We start from the raw sequence: 19,789 nt of genomic DNA, 5'->3' as shown, positions 1-19,789 counted from the left end.
AAAATTGGGTGCGTCTTATAGGCCGGAGCGTCTTATAGTCCGAAAAATACGGTAACTTCCAAAAGACCATCTGGAAGCACAATTAAACCTTGATACCTATTTGGAGTCCTACTTACATATAGTGCATGTGTTTTTAATTGCCTTGTATGTACAATTGAATTATTGTCTAGTGGTCAAAGCAAATTGTTGCATGGAGTTTGCTAGACATTTGTTCCTAATATCCTTTAATCCAAGGGTTGGCAAAAGGTTGCCTACCATCACACCCATGTGACTGCTAGATCTGGACCTCGCTGTGCCCCTCTTCTTCACTAGAACTGATTTTATCATATTTCCTAACTGATTTTGTCACATATAAAAGCAAAATCTGTTGCTGATGTGTATCTGTCATTGAGCTAAATACTGTCATCTCTGCATATGTTTTATTCTCATGTCTGCTGCCTGTTCACTGGACTGTGCTCATATCCAGGTCATCCTCATGTCTCTGCCATGGCATTTAGGCAACAGAGGGTGGGACTAGTAAGATGATCTGCAATAAATCTAGCCTTTCCAGGCAGTGCATATCAAGTATCTGGGTGTAGTATGGAAGAATGATCTGCATTGCAATGGCGAAAGCAATTGGCTGAGCTGTTCTAAACATTTGTCAGTGGCTGGTGTATGTTCTTATGTCAGGAGAACGCTGGCTCATGATTGGTCTGTTTAGAGAAAGGAAACTTTAAACGAGGAAAGACATCCACAGTCTCAGAAATGTTTATCAGCAACGTAAGCGGTTCAGCTTTGTCAAGTGCACCACGTGAGGTGGGTAGAATACTCAGTGTGCAGTGAGGATTGCAATCTTGCTATTCATTGAAAAAAAAATAGTCTCCATTAACATATGCTTCTACCCAAAACTAAAACCTGCCTTTTTCAACCGAAAGGGCAAACTTTAACAGTGTATGTTAGACAAAGAAAAAGAAAAATTATTTTTGTGGTACAGTGCACATCAGTGCATTAAAAAAACACATGTCAATAATGCAGGTGATGTGATCCCAATCTAAAAAATGAACAATATCCTGATGTGCAATTACAATTGACTTCTTCATAGAAGTGTGGTAGGAAGAAAGTGTATTGAATCTTTTTATAATGCGTATTTGCTAAGAGCACATAGAAAATGGGAACAGACCTCTACATTTTCACTGTGTTCTTGCTTGGAGATCCACATTGCCTTTGCTGACTTCAAAATGTGAAGTTAAACATCACTTATCACATTTGATTTTCAAGTTCTCAGGGTAATGAGAAGGGACCCCCACCTCTCTAAAGATTGCCTACCCCTGCTTTAAGCATTTTCCATTAACACAAGTGGAATGTATTTGTAAATGAGAAACTGATTGTATTGCCTCGCTGATAGGTCCAGGTTTTGCCTGTGTTGCTTTGCTTATAAAACAGTTCAACAAACCATAAAAAGCATGACTTGAGAAACATTTATACAAACCTCACAGTAACATTACATGTTAAAATGTGGCATCTCAACAGCTGTAAAAATGAGTAAGGTTTGTGTGAACAATTGATTATACTGTAGTTGACCTGTTAGAGATGGAGCATGGTAACAGTGTGCCATCATACTGGTTCAGTGGTTAACACCTCTCCTTTGAAATGAAGCCTTAAAGTTCCGTTCTCACGGGTTTTTTCAGTCTTTTTTTTCTCTTCTCAGTCAAGCATATCTGATGTGTGTTAACGATGTGCCACAGTCACCCACCCTTGAGGTTGGTTTATCTTTGGCCAAAAAAATAGATACATTTCCAGTCAGATATAAAAAAGAACATTTTGAGTGTGTGTTGTGGGTAATAATGCTGATTTATGTTTTAAAGCCTACATTTGTCTTTACATCAACAATAGTAAATTTGTTTATCTTTCTTTGTTCCTTTTTTGCACATTAGAAATTATATACATAGCAATCATTAGTAATTTCATTGGGTGACAGTAGAAAGAAATGAGCAATCTAAAGTCAGACAGCTCGGCTACTGTCAAGAGGGGATGGGGAGGATGAGCAGGAGGTGCCCTGCTTTGGGGGACTACAGCAGTCTTTGTTAGCGGTTCATTGCTTAGTAATATACATGCATTTTCTAAACAAGATCATAGGACACTTGTACTGATGATAGACTTTCACCGGAGACAGTCACGAAAAATGGCATTTATCATATCTATTGACTATATAAAGCTTTACACTAGTCTGTATTTGGGTATTGCCTACTTTTAGGTGAAATTTCATAAAAAGTTTACTTTTACTGGGTTAACAAACCGCACTCCCTTTAATCCAGTATGTTGAAGGGTGATAGCACAAACATAGGTCTTTACATCACACATATGTTGGACAAAAAGCAGGAATTTTATACTCAATTATAAATAAAGGTACTTTTTGACCTGGGTATGAAGCTAGGGCACAAAAGGTGGCTGTTCTTGCCAATATTCAAAACGGTAATAATTAAATAATCAATGAATATTGATTATTTATGGGGGTATATGAAATTGTATGGTTCCAGGCTGTTTATATTGTTTTGTGCTTTTGATTGGTTATGATACATTGTTTGCACCTAAAAGATATTTTGTGCATTATTGTTGGGCACCAGTAGATAGCACTTACATTATGAAAAGTGAGTAACAATAACTCACGTTTTATGTCTCAGGTGGCAAAAGTCTGTTACACACATTTTACGTTGGAACACAGCTCCATCTACTGGAGTGACCCAAGTATAAACCAAGATTTATACATCCCAGTGCATTGTCCACTAGAGCCCAGATTCCCACAACATATATGTGTGTTTTAAGTGAGCTGCAAAAAAAAAAAAAAAAAAAAAAAAAAACAATGCCATGCACAGTTTTTACAGTGGCTGTCCTTAAGTAACTGTGCATATTATTTGTTTCTATATGTCATGTCATGAATTGTTCTGTGTTCTTAGTCTCTAAATCAAGAGTCAGCGTTCAGTCCACATGTTTAAAAATATTTTTCCTTTACCTGTTTATGTCAACTACTTGTCCAGTGGATAAATGTAAAACTTAAATGTCAGAATTTTTAGCTACATACACTTACTTTATTCCAGTTTGCTTTTTGGTTATGATTACTATATTTTGTTTGCGGATTCTAGGGTATTCTCATGGGACTTAATAAAAAAACATCCTCTTGTCTTTTTAGTACAGAGTTAGTACAAAACATAATTCTAGTTCTACCTGTGGTTTCTGCAGATGCTTGCTGTTTCTAAGTTCATTGATCTCATTTTTTGTGCAATGCCAGGAATTCAGATGCATTTTTGCAGAAGGTGTGATTTTCATATCCGAAAGCTGTGGTAGTAAACTGTTCAACCAAATACCATCGAGCCATGTGCCACGTGTGTGCCAATCATGTGTTTGTATAGCAGGGTGAAACATAAGACTGGCAAACATATTAAATGGCTTTCTATCCAAATGTCAAGGAAAATGTTCTTAAACATACATAAAGGTAGAGAATGCATTGCACTCTTAGTTTCTCAATCAGTGCTACTGTTTTGTGTTGCAAGTTACTTTCACTGATATTTGTTAAAAACTTTGTTCGGCTGCAGTTCCTGGTGCCATGAAAACATGACTTAAGCAGCATAGCCTTATATTACACTGCCAGTGCAATACTCATCAACAGTAGCTGTCTTCTCTTTGCTGTATTGTGTTGTGTGTTATATTTGCTAGGTGATAATAGTAAGCAGCAGGGTTATACTGTTCTGCCCCCCTTGTGAATTCTTCATGGACATATGGTGAATGCAGGGGACCAGCCAGTGAAAGACCAGGGAGACCAGCCAGTGAAACATACTGTTAGAGTAGAATGGTTATATGAGCATTGAAGGAGATCTGCTGCACCATAGCTATCTAGAGCAAAATGCTAATATAAGCAGTCATTCAACAAATTCTACAAATCCCTTATATCAAGTGGGCTTAAGGCTCAACCCCTCAAATAATGCTGTTGAATTATTTTGGAAGCTGGTACTACATTATATGGCCTTACTTGGTATTAGGTATAGTTTGAATTGTATTTATTTCTTTCATTTTATACTATTTTATACAATTTGAACCATCCTGATAAAGTTGCACAAGACTATGCATTACCACAGTACAATACCTTACAGGCTAGACTGGAGTGTCAGTCTTGCAGCTGAAAACTTTCAGGTAATCCTAGATTACTCAGAGATTAAAAAAGCAATCAGCTTATTTATTTTGACGTCCTGCAAAAATACTACAGTAAAAACACAAACAACGTAAAATTACAAATTGGTAAATATAATTTTCTTACCGCTATACTTTTGTCTACACTGCCTAGTCGAAGGTGATATCAAGATCTTTGCAATATGGAGTAGCCTAGATTTTGCAAGAAAACTTGCATAATTTAGAAAGTGATATTTTGGGAAATTGCCATCCACTTGGAACTAGGGAGATTTTTTGTTTCCTGACAAAGAATTGTCCCCAGGACAGGAAATTAGGGGAAATCTTTCTATCTCCAACAGCAATATAGATTTTTTTATTTAGGTTCAATAGGAAATTCTAAAATGAATGGTAGCCGTTTTATGTTCAAATTTTTCTTTCACTTCCTGAATGTCAAAAGATTGTCTCCAGAATAATAGGTGAGGGGAAGGCCCTGGTGTAATAATATTATAAACATATGAATCTATTTGTTTTGCATTTTCAAATGTTAAAAATAATGAATCTATTTTTTCACATCATAGCAATGAATCGCATTGAATTTTTTTTCTAGGTAAAAACACCCCAGTGAGTCAGCTCAGTTCAGCACATTTCCAGAAGTCCAGTGACCCCTTCCAGCCGTTTGGAACAGAACCAGGAGACCCTTTTCATAGTCGGAAGTCATTTACAGACCCCTTCAGTGGAAAAGACCCATTTGCCACTACACAACCAGGAAAACACTCTAAGGGAACATCTGCCGGGTTTGCAAACTTTGGCTCTGTAAGTTGAATTTCTCTTCCCTCATGTAAAGAAGCCTCTGCTGCCACTGAGTTAATCTGTAGCCCAGTATAATGCTGCTGATCCCCCTTCTACACTGGGGAAGATGTAAGTGTAAAAATGTAAAGTACTGAACTTTATTTGGCTTGTTTTGTGCACTATGAACTTGTTTCTGATACTGAAACATTATTTCTAATAAGCAGGATATTGTTTTTAAATTTGTCATGTGTAAAGGGATAACAATAGATACAAAATGTATCACATGTAAAAATTTTTGACTTCCCATAGCTCCTCTCTTGTGTGTACCACTACAGTTATATTTAAAAGGGATAACAATAGATACAAACTGTGTCATATGTAACATTCTTTGAATGTCATATTTAACATTCATTCTTCCCATAGCTGCTTTCTTGTGTGTTCCGTTATTTTTATTAGTAGTCTTGGCGTTCTAGTTACCAAAGAGCGGGAGGTTGGGAGTCAATGCAAGATACCCTAACATGTTGTTATTTTAGGTTTCCTTGTCTGTGCACACATGTAATTATTTAACTTTTGCTGAAAAAAAGGAATATTCTCAAATCCAGGCTTTCTGATAGTAGTAGTGTCCATTGTAGAAGCCTTTGTATTAGTGTCTACTTCAAACTAAACTTTCATTTTACTTTTTAATGTTTATTGGAATATATATATTGATATTTAAATATTTATATATATATTCTTGGAGGGCAACTTACTGCTGCTTGTTTTTACTCCCTTTGTTTCCAGATTTTGAGCAACTGTTTTGAAATGTCCATCTTTTGCTGCTCCAACTTTTAATGTTTCTTGCATGTCTGCTTTGCTATATTTATGTAAACAGTAAGAACTTGTGTGTTTTTCAATAAATAAGTCTTCAGCATTCCCCTCCCTCTGTGTATTCCTCTGTGGGTCGGTTCCTTTTATGTCTCCGCTGTCACATATTAAGCTTTTCAGTGAGAATACTGATGCATCAAGTAACTAACCCTCCAAACATGTAAAACAGCTTTTGGCTTTGGAAAAAGAGAACAAGTACCAAAACTTAACTATTATGGAACTTGGTGATGAAACATTTGAGACCTGCTGTAAAGCATATACACACTGATCATAAAAATAATCACTTAATATTGTACTACTTTATTGAAAATTAAAAAAGTATATCACCTCAGAATTCTTTGGTCAACAGTGTGACATTGGTACGTACAAATATGTAGGGTTGGAGTTCTTCCCTTGTATGTGCACAACTCTACGTCAGTCCAAAGAAAGAAACATACTCAGCTTTTTCCAGTCCCTGTAGAGCAGTCTTTGAATATTAATTATTTAAATGAAGTCCCAAAGCTATAGATGCAAAGCTCAAGCCATTGAAATAATACCTAAGATTGATATTGGTCCCCCACAAAGAAGTTTAAAAACTTCTGGACTTTTATTCAGTAACTGTTTATTAAGTTTATTTTGGAAGTATTAAGTTATTGGGTATAGATAGAGTGGGTAGAGTAAAAAAAAAATATATATATAAATCAGGCATTAATTATTGTCTGTGTCCTGAATGGGGGAGGTCATTATTTTAAAAAAAAAAATTGGTAAATAGCGGACATCTTCCCCAAAAATAGATTGCTATATGAATCTGGGAAAAAGCTTATTGCTTTCGGTATCCAAAGACTTTCCTTATTCTAAAACCAAAAGTGCTTCCCAAAAGCAGGCACCATAAAGTTCTCATTACTAGAAATGCTTCCGCTACACTTTATCTGAATATAATTTGCTAAGGATGTCTTGATTTCGGACATTTTCCCTGTCCAATGAGAGTTCTTTACTGACCAGCAAGGCATTGCTAGTGAACAAGGTGGGCAGGGCTTAAATCCTAACTTAGGAAGTTGACACTTACATAAATAAGTGAAAGTTATAATAGCAAAAGCCCTACGGAATACACCAGTTTTAGTTGGTAAGAGAGGAGGAAAAGCTTGCTTTCAGGACCCTTTGACTAGTGTAATAATCTTATTAGCATTAGCACAGTACAATACACAATGCTGATAATGAGCTATATTTTTCCAGATCCCAGTCCATCATCTTCTCTAATGAGGCTAATGGTGTACACATGTTGCATTCTGTAGCATATTATAAGCATTAACATTTCAACCCAGCAAATTAAAGGTTTCAAAAGTTATACAGTTTGCAAAAAAAATTCAGTTAATTATAAAGCAGCACTTTCAGTCTTGACTTTCAACTTGTGTGTGATATTGCTCAAAAATCATAAAGGCAAATGTGATTGCAATTCCAATAAAAAGTAATATATTAAAAGAGAACAAGGCATCCAGCCATGGTACTGCATTCTACACAGGGACTCTGAAACACATATTTTGCCCAAACTGGCTTCTTCAGGGTGCCCTGAAAGCATATAGAGCAGAATCTGTGTTAGAACATCATAGCAGTAGCATAGCTAAATGTCTTGCTGGAGTGAGACACATGTTTACTGCATATTGTATTAGGGAGGTCACACTCTAACATTGCTTTGGGCAGAGGATTTCAAAAAGTCTTTTTTTGCTTTTGGCTCAGCTCTACTGTCTAAATACTTTTGGATCTTCTTTGTTTAAATTTGAAGGACATGTATTCATATTTTGTTAGCACTATTACACACACATTTAAATTAAACACAGGAAGTGCTGCCGAATAATATATAAATTGGTGCATCCACAAGTGTTTGCAGCAACTGACACAAGAATCATATTCTTCTGAAGGCCTACAGCTCATTTTACCCATTCCTAAACAAATGCATCTTCCCGATCTCTAAACTTAGACATCATGGGGTCAGATGTAGGGTAAGATCCCAGAGTGTCAGATCTGTAATTTATTCTAAACAGCCATTTGAAAGGGCCAAGCAATGATGAACTTGTGCTGGGGAACCAGAAGCATTGATGGACATGTAGAATAATATGTTTTCTATTCTGAACTGGTTTCTGTGTAGTTCATGTTTGAATATTTTTATGGTCATTGCTGTGAACCTGTCTCAGTTCTGCATCCTAAAAGTTTGCTTTAGGGGGACAAAGGACTTCTGCAGAAGTGACAGCATTAGCTCATCTTAATTTTTTCTTCTTTTTGTAAGTTCAGGGCACTTCTGCCACTCACATACATTATCTGTTTGGGTAATCTAAAAAATCTGCATTGTGTTTCCTACATTTAAAAAAAAAAAGGTTGTCAGTTTGGGATAAATATAAGCCACAGATGGCCCCAGATACCATAAAGTTCAGGAGTTCTTGGTAAGAATTCAGGAAGGTAAGCAGTTTGTTTTAGCTTCTGAGAGTTCTAATTGATTTTTTGATAAGCCTTGGCACTTTACTAATAGGCAAGTAGTAAGCTTTTAGATGTTTATATGTAACTTAAAGGTTTATTATCAATATAACTGCATAACAATAATCCATATTTTATAAGTGGGAAAATCTTAGAAAATAAAACAGCAAGATAATGTAGTCCTTTTGTATAGGGGGAAGTGGTTAAACATTAAATCTCAGACACCTCAAAGTGCTCCTTATCCATTCCTCTAGTGCTTGCAGCTGCTTCCTTCTTGACTGTAATTTCCTAGTCTGAACCCAGCTTCCTTTTCCTGCCAAGAACACAATTGAAGCAAAGCCTTCCTTTCCTTCTCTTATGATCCTCAGAAATGAAGAGGAGAAAGACAGGTGACAAGATACATGCACGACCCACAAAAAACCCTCAGTACTGCTTTACTTTTTTTTTTCCTTGCACAAATCTTTGATTGCTATTGCTTCTTACATGCTCACATCCAGTAGCCATATGCATACAGTGTTATGTTGGACAAAAGCATGCAGCATGGTTGAATTAAAAATTTAGGGTTTCTGGTGGATTGCTTATAAATCAGATTATTCACATCTAAAATTACTTTTTAACTTGGGAATTTCTTTCCATATTAACTATTACAGATCCCACAAGGTAACATCAGGGAGCACATCTTGCTGGTTCTGGTGAAGATTGATGTATCTGAACATCATATAATGCAGATTTTGCTGTCTACAGCTATACCTTTTGATCAGTAAATAACATACTATAACTACACTAATTTTATATGTAAAGTAAAAATGACCATGGTCATCCACTTACCTCATATCTGTATTCAGTCATTGATTTTTGTGGGCTATGCTTTGCCCAGGAAGTAAAAAAAAAAACGAAAAAAGAATCATTTTAATCCAAGCCTTCACAGTCAACTGGCCGAGTGCCATTACATGGAGTGAGTCCCATACTCCTCCATACCTGGAAGTGCCAGGTTTGTTCTTTGGCTCCTGGCGTTTAAGAGAAAGAAAGGTAAGTATATGCTGTTGGGGCTATTAATGAAAATTATGAATGGCAAATCATAGGTTTGCTTTAGTTGTTGAAGACAAAGGTAGAAAAGAAGAATGCAGAGCCTGCATGTATAATACATAAATATAGATACCCTTTGTACAAAAATACTTTCAAACTAGGAGTAGGATTTTTTTAAGCAACAAAATAGCTGACAGGATCATTATGTCTCAAAATTGAAGAACAGCTATGGCACAACAACAGTACTTGGGATATGTGCTCTGCTTGCTGATTTTACAATAATCATGGAGCAGTGCATTTATGAGATCCATCTCTCTATTCACTCTGCTCTCTTTTCCTTTCAGCACTACATATGTGCTTGCCCTACCTTTTCTAACATGAAAGCTGTTATGTGGGGTAATACAGCAGGTTGATCACAACCTCTTCAATAACAGCTAAGCTTCAGTTCAGTCTTGTGTCCTCAGGTAGGTTGGAAACCCCTTTTCTTCTGTTCAGGACTTTAGATTTAAAGATAAGTTAGATGTTTTTAAAACATTTATGTCTTTACACACACTATATACAGGGTATTTATAAATGGACATATCTGTCTCTGAGAACAATAGGTGGTTAACGATCTGATCATCCTTATTTTAGTTTATACCAATTTGACACAAGTCAGCAGACAGATATGGCAAATTTATGTACACAGTGCAAATTGCGATTAGTCCCAAATATTTGACCAAACTTGGATGCTCTCCTTTGATCTCTCCTCTGTTAGCATTAATATAAACCCAACCAGTAAACTCTCTCAATATGCTAGATATATTATATAAAGCTTAAGTAATTTTATTGTTTTAGCTACCACTTTTATCAAGATAATACTTGTCGATATTGCCTTGTTAAAAATCCAACCAAACTAATTATCTGTGTCACACACTCCCTCAATTATGACTGCAAGTAGCTGTGCCAACATGTATTACAGTTAGGGTTCACTTTAACCTGTCACTGGTGATGCTTAAATAGCACTTAGTGGTAACCTAAAAATCCTTCTTATCAGATTGTGACCACAGACCACATAAAAAGATAGTGGTATTGTTAAGTGATGGTCATTTAAAGTTTATTTTAGGCCTAAACATTTTTTTCTTTTTAAATTGTATGGGATAGGGAAATAGATTAAATTCCTTCCCTCTTTTTTTCTGTACTCCTCCTCATTTCTGTACTGATGACAACTCAAAATGTTGGATTTTCTCTTACTTTCAGTCCTGGTAACAATGGTCATCAAGGCAAGACTTTTGTCTCGGGATTTTTCTTCTTTTGCTGTCCTGTGTGAGAGAATAAATCTTCGCAGTAGAGGGATAGAAAAGAAAAACTTTTGGTTTTAAATATACCTTGTCAATAGTGCTTGTGTGCCATTTATGGAAGGTTCAGTAGAATACAGTATACAAAGTTGTATTATTCCTTTGAATCCTTTTGATGACCCCTGCTTATTTTTCGCTAGTAACACAATTGCTCCTGAATGCATAAACTACTACACCAAGTAACTGGTAATCTAAACCCTCTAATCTAGCCAGAGTGTGGAGACAAATCTATAGTATGAAGAGGACGTGTGAGAATAGTAATATGAGAGTTGGCACCCCTTGTTTTTAAGGTTATAGAGTACAGTTATATTCTCATCCTGGTTTATTACCTAGTAATTCAGCGATCTGAAATAAGTAGGCAAGTAGTTAACTAGCTGCAGGTTTGTTCTAGGTCATCAGATTTCTAGGTAGTGGCTGCTTTTAGATTAACATCCCAGAGCCTGTCAGAAATTGATGTCATAAACTAATTTATCCTAGGTTGGGCAAGATAAAGTGGAAGGGCTTTGATTGGTGGTCATTAACATTATAGTTCTTGTAACTCTTACAAAACAGATGCTAGGTTTAATCCCCCAAAAGCACACAGTATGTATGTTCTTCTGTATTGATTGGGGTGTCCTTTAAGCAATTTTTCCCACACCCCAGACAACATAATATTAGGTTCAACAGCTTCTGATGTTGTATGACTGCAGTCAACTAGAGATCCCACCCTGCTTACACTAAAATAAGTGCTAGATGTGGCAGAATTAAAATTGGCCCATTTTATTTTGTCAAACATGTTACAACTGACACTTTTCTGAAGCATTACAAAATCTTACAATGTTTATTGTTACATCAAAAGTATTGTCTGCCCTGGAGATATTTGTCCTTGCTACTTTACCTGAGGATAGGATGTCACAGAGTAAGTAATGATGAGAAAGCTAAAAGGCCCTTTTTTGGGAACAGAACGCTGGTTAAAAGTTGTAATCTGTCTCAGTTTTTTTTTTACTGTTTCTGACTTTCACTTTCTGCATTATGATGCCTGTACCTCTCGTTTCTTATCTGAGTTTCTGTCCAGTTGGATCACAGACAGCAATAAAAATCTGGCAGGACTATTTTATCCTTTCTCCACTCAATTCAAAACTGGTTGGAGATGGGCTTGGACAAGGTTGCCAAAATATCTGTAGTCTAGTGTATTCTTGCATATCGCAGGTGTGTTAAGAAAAAAAAGTAAAATATGTTCATGTACTTTCTAGGCAGCCATCTTGTCTTTTCTATGTATTAGTCATCAGCTGTAAACTGCAGAGTAACCAACATATTTATTTTCATATCTCACAGTTTGGGAACGAGGAACAGCAGCTAGCATGGGCCAAACGAGAGAGCCAAAGGGCAGAAAAAGAAAGACTAGATCGTTTAAAACGACAGGAACAAGAAGACCTGGAGCTAGCTATTGCTCTCAGCAAAGCAGAAATGCCCAGCTCTTGAGAACTGCGTCATCCTGTACCCGTACTCCCTGTGACCATGTGACAGTATGCCAACTGTATGATGACAGAAAAAGAGAGGGAAATGAAAGTTGAATACGCCATCACTTTTGATGTTTTTTTTTAACGTTTAAACAACTAGCCAATTATGGGAGAGTGTTGGTATCACCTGGCTGCCATCCAGTTATGACATTTAATGGAAGGTTTCACCGTATTCAGCTAAAAATAATCTCATACAGAGACACTGTTGGAGCCATCAAATTATTTTTTTTTTCTTGAATGGTATCAAGGAGAATATTATTTTAATATTTTGCACCCACAAACAAAAGTTTTGAACTGAATGCTGCACATCTTTAAATCTTCATCCATTACTAGTGGAACACAAAGCTCTACATAGAAAAAGAAAGGGAATTTTAAATATCTTTTCCCATCATTGTTTCCTATATTTTTATTTGCTTTTACAGATTCCGATCACTTAATATAAAAGGCAGCTAGCTCAGAAGTACAAAAAAACTTCAGCATTTCCAGTGTTACATATCACTACCAGAAAACACGATGAAACAGAATTGGTAAAAGATTTACATGTTTAAAAACTTAATTCTTGTTGCTGGAGTGAATTGTTAATATATTGTTACACTGTAGAAAACTGACAGCCCTTTGGATAAGAACAGTGGCATGTCCTGATCCTATGAATGGAAGTGATTAGCTTACATTTTGCTTGCCTGTGTTTTAAATCCCTAGATAATTACCATCTGATTATAACCTATAGATCTTATACTAAATACAATTTGTGCAAGGGACTATACATTAAAGGTCATCTCGATTCCTACCTTATACTTGCTTTTGCATGGTTGCTAGCTGGTTAAGTGTAATTACTATTTCTATAGTATGTCCTACCACCAACAAGCCGCCATTCCCCAGTGGTATTCTCAAATATCCCTGATCCATCTAGTGAGCAATATTTCTCTGGATCAGGCACTGATAACTATGAAAGACTGGGAAGGTGGGCTGGAAGTGGAGAGCTTCCTATATTAGTGTAACTGCAGAGAGGATGTGTGTTGAAAAACTTTTGTCTGTATCAGATGGGTTTGCACCTGTCAGTGAATTCAGAAGTGTTTCGGATCGCTGCCATTAACACAAGCCAAAGCCCACTAGCACTTACCCTAAACGTGTACAATTGCTTATATCTTTAAATTCATCAGAATTCCTAGTTCTGACCAACTGCAGTGTCCACTGGCAAATGATGATGGAATGCCCAGCTGCCAAAAACAAATGAGGCAGGGAAACAAGAGTGCAAGAAAATATCACACTCTGTAACGTAGAAAACTGGTTTTGATGCTTCCCACCCAAAAAATTGTAATTTTAAGTAAAGTTTAGTGCATATGGCATAATCTTATTGCAAAAAATTAACATATATAGTCGTGTGAACTGGTACATAGATGTTGTTGACGTTTTCAACACATTTGAGTCGAAAAACATTAGATCTTCATAATACCAGTCCTCACAGAGAAGGATGATCGATATGACAATGTTCTGTGGGCAAATTAAGTACATCCTTGACATCAGAAGCTGGTAATGCACCTTTTAGCAGAAATTACTACTTGTACGCAGTTTGCATAATTGCCTTCCAACTCAACTCTGCCATCAACTCTGTAAAATTATATTAGTAGGTTTTCTGTCTGGGTTATGAACTGCCTATTCCAAACCCCCCACATTTCATTCAAATCTGACCTTCTGCAATGACATTTTAGGGTTGTTTGAAATCTGCAAAATGCATGGATTATTTTCCTTAAAGAGGAAAAACATCTTGTTTTAACGCTTGGTGCTTTCCAAATCCATAGGCATCCACAATCTTTTCTCAAAATTTTGAACCCCATATATGTAAAGGGAAGACCAAACCCAAGATATCTGAGGATTACATAAAATAGGTTACCTCGTTACACTTCTAAGTTTGATTGATGTATTATCAAGACTCATTAATTGACAGTTAATTCTTAAAGAATGAATTTAAAGTGTTGGAGAAAGTATTTCTGTAATTTTTCATGTGTTTGAATGGAGATCGAATATTTGCCTGTTGAAATATCTTGAAAAAGTCAGCAATTTCCTTTGGGTGTAATTGTTTCACATGCCAGCATTTTCTCATTCTGTATGTATGATACCACCCGTAAGTACATAATGATTAATATTGTTTATCTTCACTAGTATCCTAATCTAATATTGAATAATAAGATATTTCAAACTGGACCATAAAATACATTATAATTGTTTTAGGGCTCATTCACACATCTGCACATAGTATTTATTGTTTAGAATTTCCTGGGGAGGGGTGGTTGCTATTAGGTGTGCATCTTTTTACATTAAAACACATGCCTGCACATCTTACATAATACAACATTAACTCTGTGTAAACATAAGATTATTGCAAGTATGCAGCAAGCTGGATTTAGCTGGAAGCTAACTTATGCAAAGAGTATCAATGAAATACATGGTAGTTGTTAAAATAGTAATAAAATGTGCAGATGTGAATAGGCCCTTATCCTGCTTTGCATGAAAATCAATATTGCTGCTCTCTTTCTGCTGGAAAGAATAAAATTCAATTATTTGGGGCTGGAGGTTACAAATGCCAAACCTAATCCATATCCATGGTCCCTTATTATGAAGTGACAGGTTACCTAACCCTCACTTTGTAAGCAATGGCCACCATGCCTAAGCTTATACATGTAAGTGGAATAATCCTGGAATAATGCTTCTTGGTGGCAAAAAAGAGCTTGCCATACAAGAGTAACATTACATGCATATCATAGGCATTGATGGAACATTCATTAATACAGACCCCCTCCTTTTTTTAATGTGTAAAACCCTGCTCCCATGCAGTATGTTGACATATTGTAGACACATTGCCTTTTTAAAGACTTCATTCTGACTTGATCAGCACAATAAAGACTGCAGGATTTTTCTCTAACACACTGAAAAGGCAAAGGATTGGCATGTACAAATCCTAATAGAGACTATAGATTTTTTTCGTGTTTTTGTGTTTTCCTTGCACTGAAAAATGCAATAAATGCATTACACATCCAGTTTGAATAAATCCTCAAGGTTGAAATACCACTGCTGGGTACACAGTTTAAAATAGGAAATCAAGTATCTAAGGTGATTAGAATCTAAATTCTTCTTTGATGTCTCTGAACCTTGCACCATATACTAGTTGTGGAAGGGTTGAGTAGAACATATTCCAATTACATTACAGTTTTAAAACTGATGTTAGCAGCCCAGAGAACTGCAGCTTCCATCTGACGCTCATTACACACAAAAGGGGGATTTGTGACACAAATATTTCTTAATATACCACAGTTAGAAGTGTAAAAGAACAATATTTGTGAGGGTGCCCATTTATCCAAATATACAGTATGTTGTTGTGTATCTGGTAGTAGTAGTCACATTTCTCTGGACTTGTTGTAATGCTAAATGTTTCACGACCTATCCAAGCTGCTTCATCAGTTCTGAAGAAGCAGCTTGGATAGGCTGCAAAGCATCTTAACATTACAAAAGCAAGCCAAGTTAAATGTGACTACTACTATAAATAATATAAAAGATAGTTGTTATTTCCCCCGAAACTGTTAGAAACTCTTGATGATTACTAAGAGATACAAACATGCTTGTCATTGTGAAAGTGAAGGCCCAAGCACCTATCATTTATGAAGGTCAGTAAGGTAACTGACATTTAATATTTTCCCTTTTTTAACATGGCTCTGGGATATTAAATTTACTGTGCCTAATCAACATACACATTAATACTTGGTTTATTAGAAACCAACTTGAGCAGATTGTAAAAGAATCCATTCGCTTGACATCCCTTCCTTTATAAATCTACTCATTGCAGTTTTGGAAAGCTATATAATAATGCACATTTTGAAACGTTAACTCTTTGAGGCAAAGGGTTAACCAGTACTATTGTGGTTTTAATGCTGTGGTGAGGAGATATTACTTAGAAATCACACGGTGTGCAAACCTCACGCCTACATTACTATTTTCTCTGTGGGTTTTATTTGTATTTTTTTTATCTTCTGGTGAATTGCAAAACCGCCTTAATAAAAATATGATATGCAGACCCCTCATGAAGATGACCTTGACTTGCATTTGAATCAAATGCAGTAACGCAACATATATTTTATACTAGAGGTTTTGTTTGTTGTCGTTCCTTTTAGAACATGAAGGGCCAAGCCCCCCAAAATGTGATATTTTTAAGTTTTGATAAATGCTGTGCAGTTAAATCACCATTTGGATTCTTATATCTCTTTAGGACTTTGGTGTGGAGTTCACAGGTCTGTGTGAGTACTGTGCCAATTCTAACATAGAGAATATACAGAAAGGTATGGAGAGTCTCTTTTGTAGCAGGTCTGAATCTTTAGGGTGGGAAGAAAAAGAGGTGGGGCCATGACTATAAATCTCACAAGGTCCATTCTCAGTACAGCATTGCAGAAATGAGTGTTAATGCATATATATAATTGCATTGCCATTCTTTTTGAATGGCACCCTAGCACACGCACAAAGTAACTAAATATAGTGCAGCATTTTGCACCCATATGCTTTGGGATGCTGTGCATTGCATTAAATTGTGCAGGTAAATTGACAGCCCATTCAAAATGAATGAATGAAAAAGTGACATTAGTGTGAATTTGCTCTTAAGATTCCAGGAAGAGATTCAGACTATCAGCATTCATCTATCATTACAATATCAGTTTTAGGTGGACTGACCGCTGTCACACCACTCTTGTGATGTGTACATTGTATTTAGCTGGACCTTTTAAACATTTGTGAAAATGAGAGAGCGTAATGCACTTTACTGCATTCAGATACAGAAACATATCATTAGTTTGAAGCTATTCCCTTGCTGGAAAGTCCATAAAAGAAAAAGTGGGTAAGCTTTCTTTGTTGATGACAAAAATTTTAACCACCTCGTATCTGTGCATAGTTATTTTACATCTGAAAGTAATTGATGCATTCAATAAAAATGCTGGTTATAGGTTAATTATGTAGCTTGACATTTTCTTTTTTGTAATAAAATGTGAAAAGGGTGTTTTTAAACCTGTATGCATTATTTAATTACTTTTCTGCCAGGATGCAAATATGTGACGTTAGTAAATTTACAAATGACCGGTCCTTTTCCATTGAAATTCCCCTCAAGGGTACATACTCATTCTTGTTGTGGTGCATTGACTGCAAATTTTGTCATGTAGTAACCACAACATGATTACAGATTCACACTTGTCCTATTTTCTTTCCTATGATGAGTTTAAAATCTATTTAATAATGCAGTTCTGAACTTAGGCTATAGGACGGATGTGTTGCTGTCTGTATTGTTTAGTGGCTGAACGTATCCACATTATGTTGTCCATATGAAAAAAGGGGCATATAATGTGTGGACATTTCATTACAAATATGCTGTACAGTAATCTCTGCACTACTTAAGTTTGTGTTTGCAGCTTTAAAGTGAGATATCTCAAACTCAACTTTCAATATTACTGTGAAGTCGGCATGTAGGGATGATGTGGGGTATCTGTAACCAGAACATTGGAAGATTTACTAGCACGTCTTGTTCTGGATGACTTTGGTTTGCCTATCACTTCCTGTCTTTGTGACAATGGTCACCAAGTCCAAATTAGAGAGGCTGAATCTACCCAGTGGGAGCACAAACAGCAATAACTTTATAGAGGTTCAAATCCCTCTCTGCTCTAAAACAAAAAAAGTCTATATAAACCCTAACACTAAAAAATCTCATATTTGCTCCTTTTTGTTTTTTTTTTTATGTAATACATAATTGGTTATACGTAATACGTTTTGTTTTATGTGTTTGGTAAGTACAAAACAAAAATACCTGCTTTTCCTGACAGCAAGTCTAGTATGTGCTTAACTTCCTGTGCTTCTTCATTTATCTCTGTGAACTAAAACACACCAATTTTATGGAGATTAGGACAAGTAAAGGTTTTATACTCCCCTGTGTAAGCTACAACTTGAGTGGTTTGTAGTTTACACAGGGAAGCTTCCCCTACTCTGAAAGTGCTGTGAAGATGTGGGTGTTAAAGTGAACCTGTTTATTTATAGGCAAGGCACAGGTTCACATTAAGTTCCTAATACTGATTGGCCCTCCCTCTCCTACACCACAAAGCTACGTTCAGGCACCTCTTGGTGCTGCATTACATCGATCCTGGTAATTTAATACGTTTAATCTCACTATGTACTTGTCATGCAAAAAAATGTAAGAGCTGTTGTTTATTACAGGTGCAGGCCTGTAATAAGGTACATGATTATTCTGATTCTGACTTTATTTCCTAGCAAATCACTTGCCTCAAACAAAGTATTTAGGAGTTTTTGTACGCTACTGGGGTAGTGTGGATGGTGATGGTACTAAAGCTTGCACCCCCTAAAGTTTTCTAATTTTTTAGCTAGATCTAAAATGTTCACCAGAATGGTACATGGGAAATGTCTTAGGCTTTGTACACATGTAGGATAAATGTTACTAGAAAAAAAATCTTTTTACACGCAGCGCCATTTTGTCCTATGGTGAGGGGAGGGAGGAGGAAGAGCAAGTGGCACCCTGCTTTGTTCTTCTCTATTGAAATGCACAGCAATCATTCCCGATCAGTAGTTTATTGGTCTTCCAAGAACAACATCAGGGGAGCACATTTGTTTGTCTCAGGAGACAATAATTTGGCTTGCTTACACAGCCTTATTGATCATATGCTTCCATACTCTAAAAGACCAATCCCAAAATCCAATCAGAGACTGAAGAGAAAAGCCACTGCTAAGTATATGGAAGTAGTGGTTTTTATTTCTATAGTACGTAGGCACTGTGGGGTATAAGAGACTTGATAATGTCCCATTCTGTAGTACGTAGGCACTGAAAGGTACATGAGACTTGATAATGTCCCGGTCATTCTCCAGCATACCCTGAGCATAGGGCATTCAGGGTGCAAACGTCAACTGAAATGTCAGAGCTCCGCCATGGTGTCTTGTTCAGGAGCAGTAAAATGTACATGCCCTTTCTACCCATTTTCTTCCTTTTAAGTTTAGGTATCCCTACAGATGTACCTTAAAGATCATTTGTCATTGTTCTTAGGGCTACAAAATCTAATAAAAAATGTTTTAGATATCCTCTCCTAAAAACTATTTTATATGTCACTTGTAAGCCATGTGTCAAAAACACTGAATTGCAGGTTGTCCTTGTCTCTAGAGGGATGAAAGTAGGTCTGTGATTTATCAGTGCCCTTTCACTTGCATCTCTAAGATTAGGGGTATCTTTGCACGTAGTTTGACCCTGTTCAAAAGCACTATATGCCAAGAATTTGTCAAATGCTCCCTCTCTCAACCACAGGTACCCTTCAATATCAGAATACTAAATCAATAGCTGTTAGAACAGCAGAAGGGATAATATATGAAATATTAATCCGTTGTGTGTCTATTGTTTAATATAAGAGAAATGTTATTGTTTTAATATAATAAATGAAAAAGTTACTTTTTTGGAATTTGTCACTGTTTTTTTTCTGTTGAATAATTTCAATCTGAGTTCCTGTTTAGATGTAACTAAGAGGTTTCAAACAGTCACTTTACAGCCTAGGGAAGATTTATTAATATGTAAAACACAACTGTCATAAGTGAACTGTGAAGGCTGCCACTGATGGCCTTTACATTTCAGAATGGTAGTTCCCCTGCTGTCATCTTGATTCTAACGCT

General features: G+C 36.3%; 1 protein-coding gene across 5 annotated transcripts in view; it reads left to right on the top strand.

The window, feature by feature from the left end:
• Positions 1-19,581, top strand: part of EPS15L1 (epidermal growth factor receptor pathway substrate 15 like 1) — a 93,462-nt gene extending 73,881 nt beyond the window's left edge. For 4 of the 5 annotated variants that reach the window (XM_072404645.1, XM_072404643.1, XM_072404644.1 and 1 more), the window contains 2 exons: positions 4,748-4,953; positions 11,916-19,581. In XM_072404645.1, the coding sequence (XP_072260746.1) occupies positions 4,748-4,953; positions 11,916-12,062 (353 nt within the window). In that variant the 3' untranslated portion in view covers positions 12,063-19,581. Of the gene's footprint in view, positions 1-4,747; positions 4,954-9,608; positions 9,729-11,915 lie in introns of all 5 variants that reach the window. The other variant, XR_011919804.1, reaches the window with a different exon arrangement.
• Positions 19,582-19,789: the final 208 nt, after the last annotated feature.

This window comes from Pyxicephalus adspersus, chromosome 3 (assembly GCF_032062135.1).
Source record: "Pyxicephalus adspersus chromosome 3, UCB_Pads_2.0, whole genome shotgun sequence".
NCBI lineage: Eukaryota > Metazoa > Chordata > Amphibia > Anura > Pyxicephalidae > Pyxicephalus > Pyxicephalus adspersus.
The sequence above is the reverse complement of the archived record's forward strand: the minus strand, read 5'-3'. Positions and strand labels throughout refer to the sequence as shown.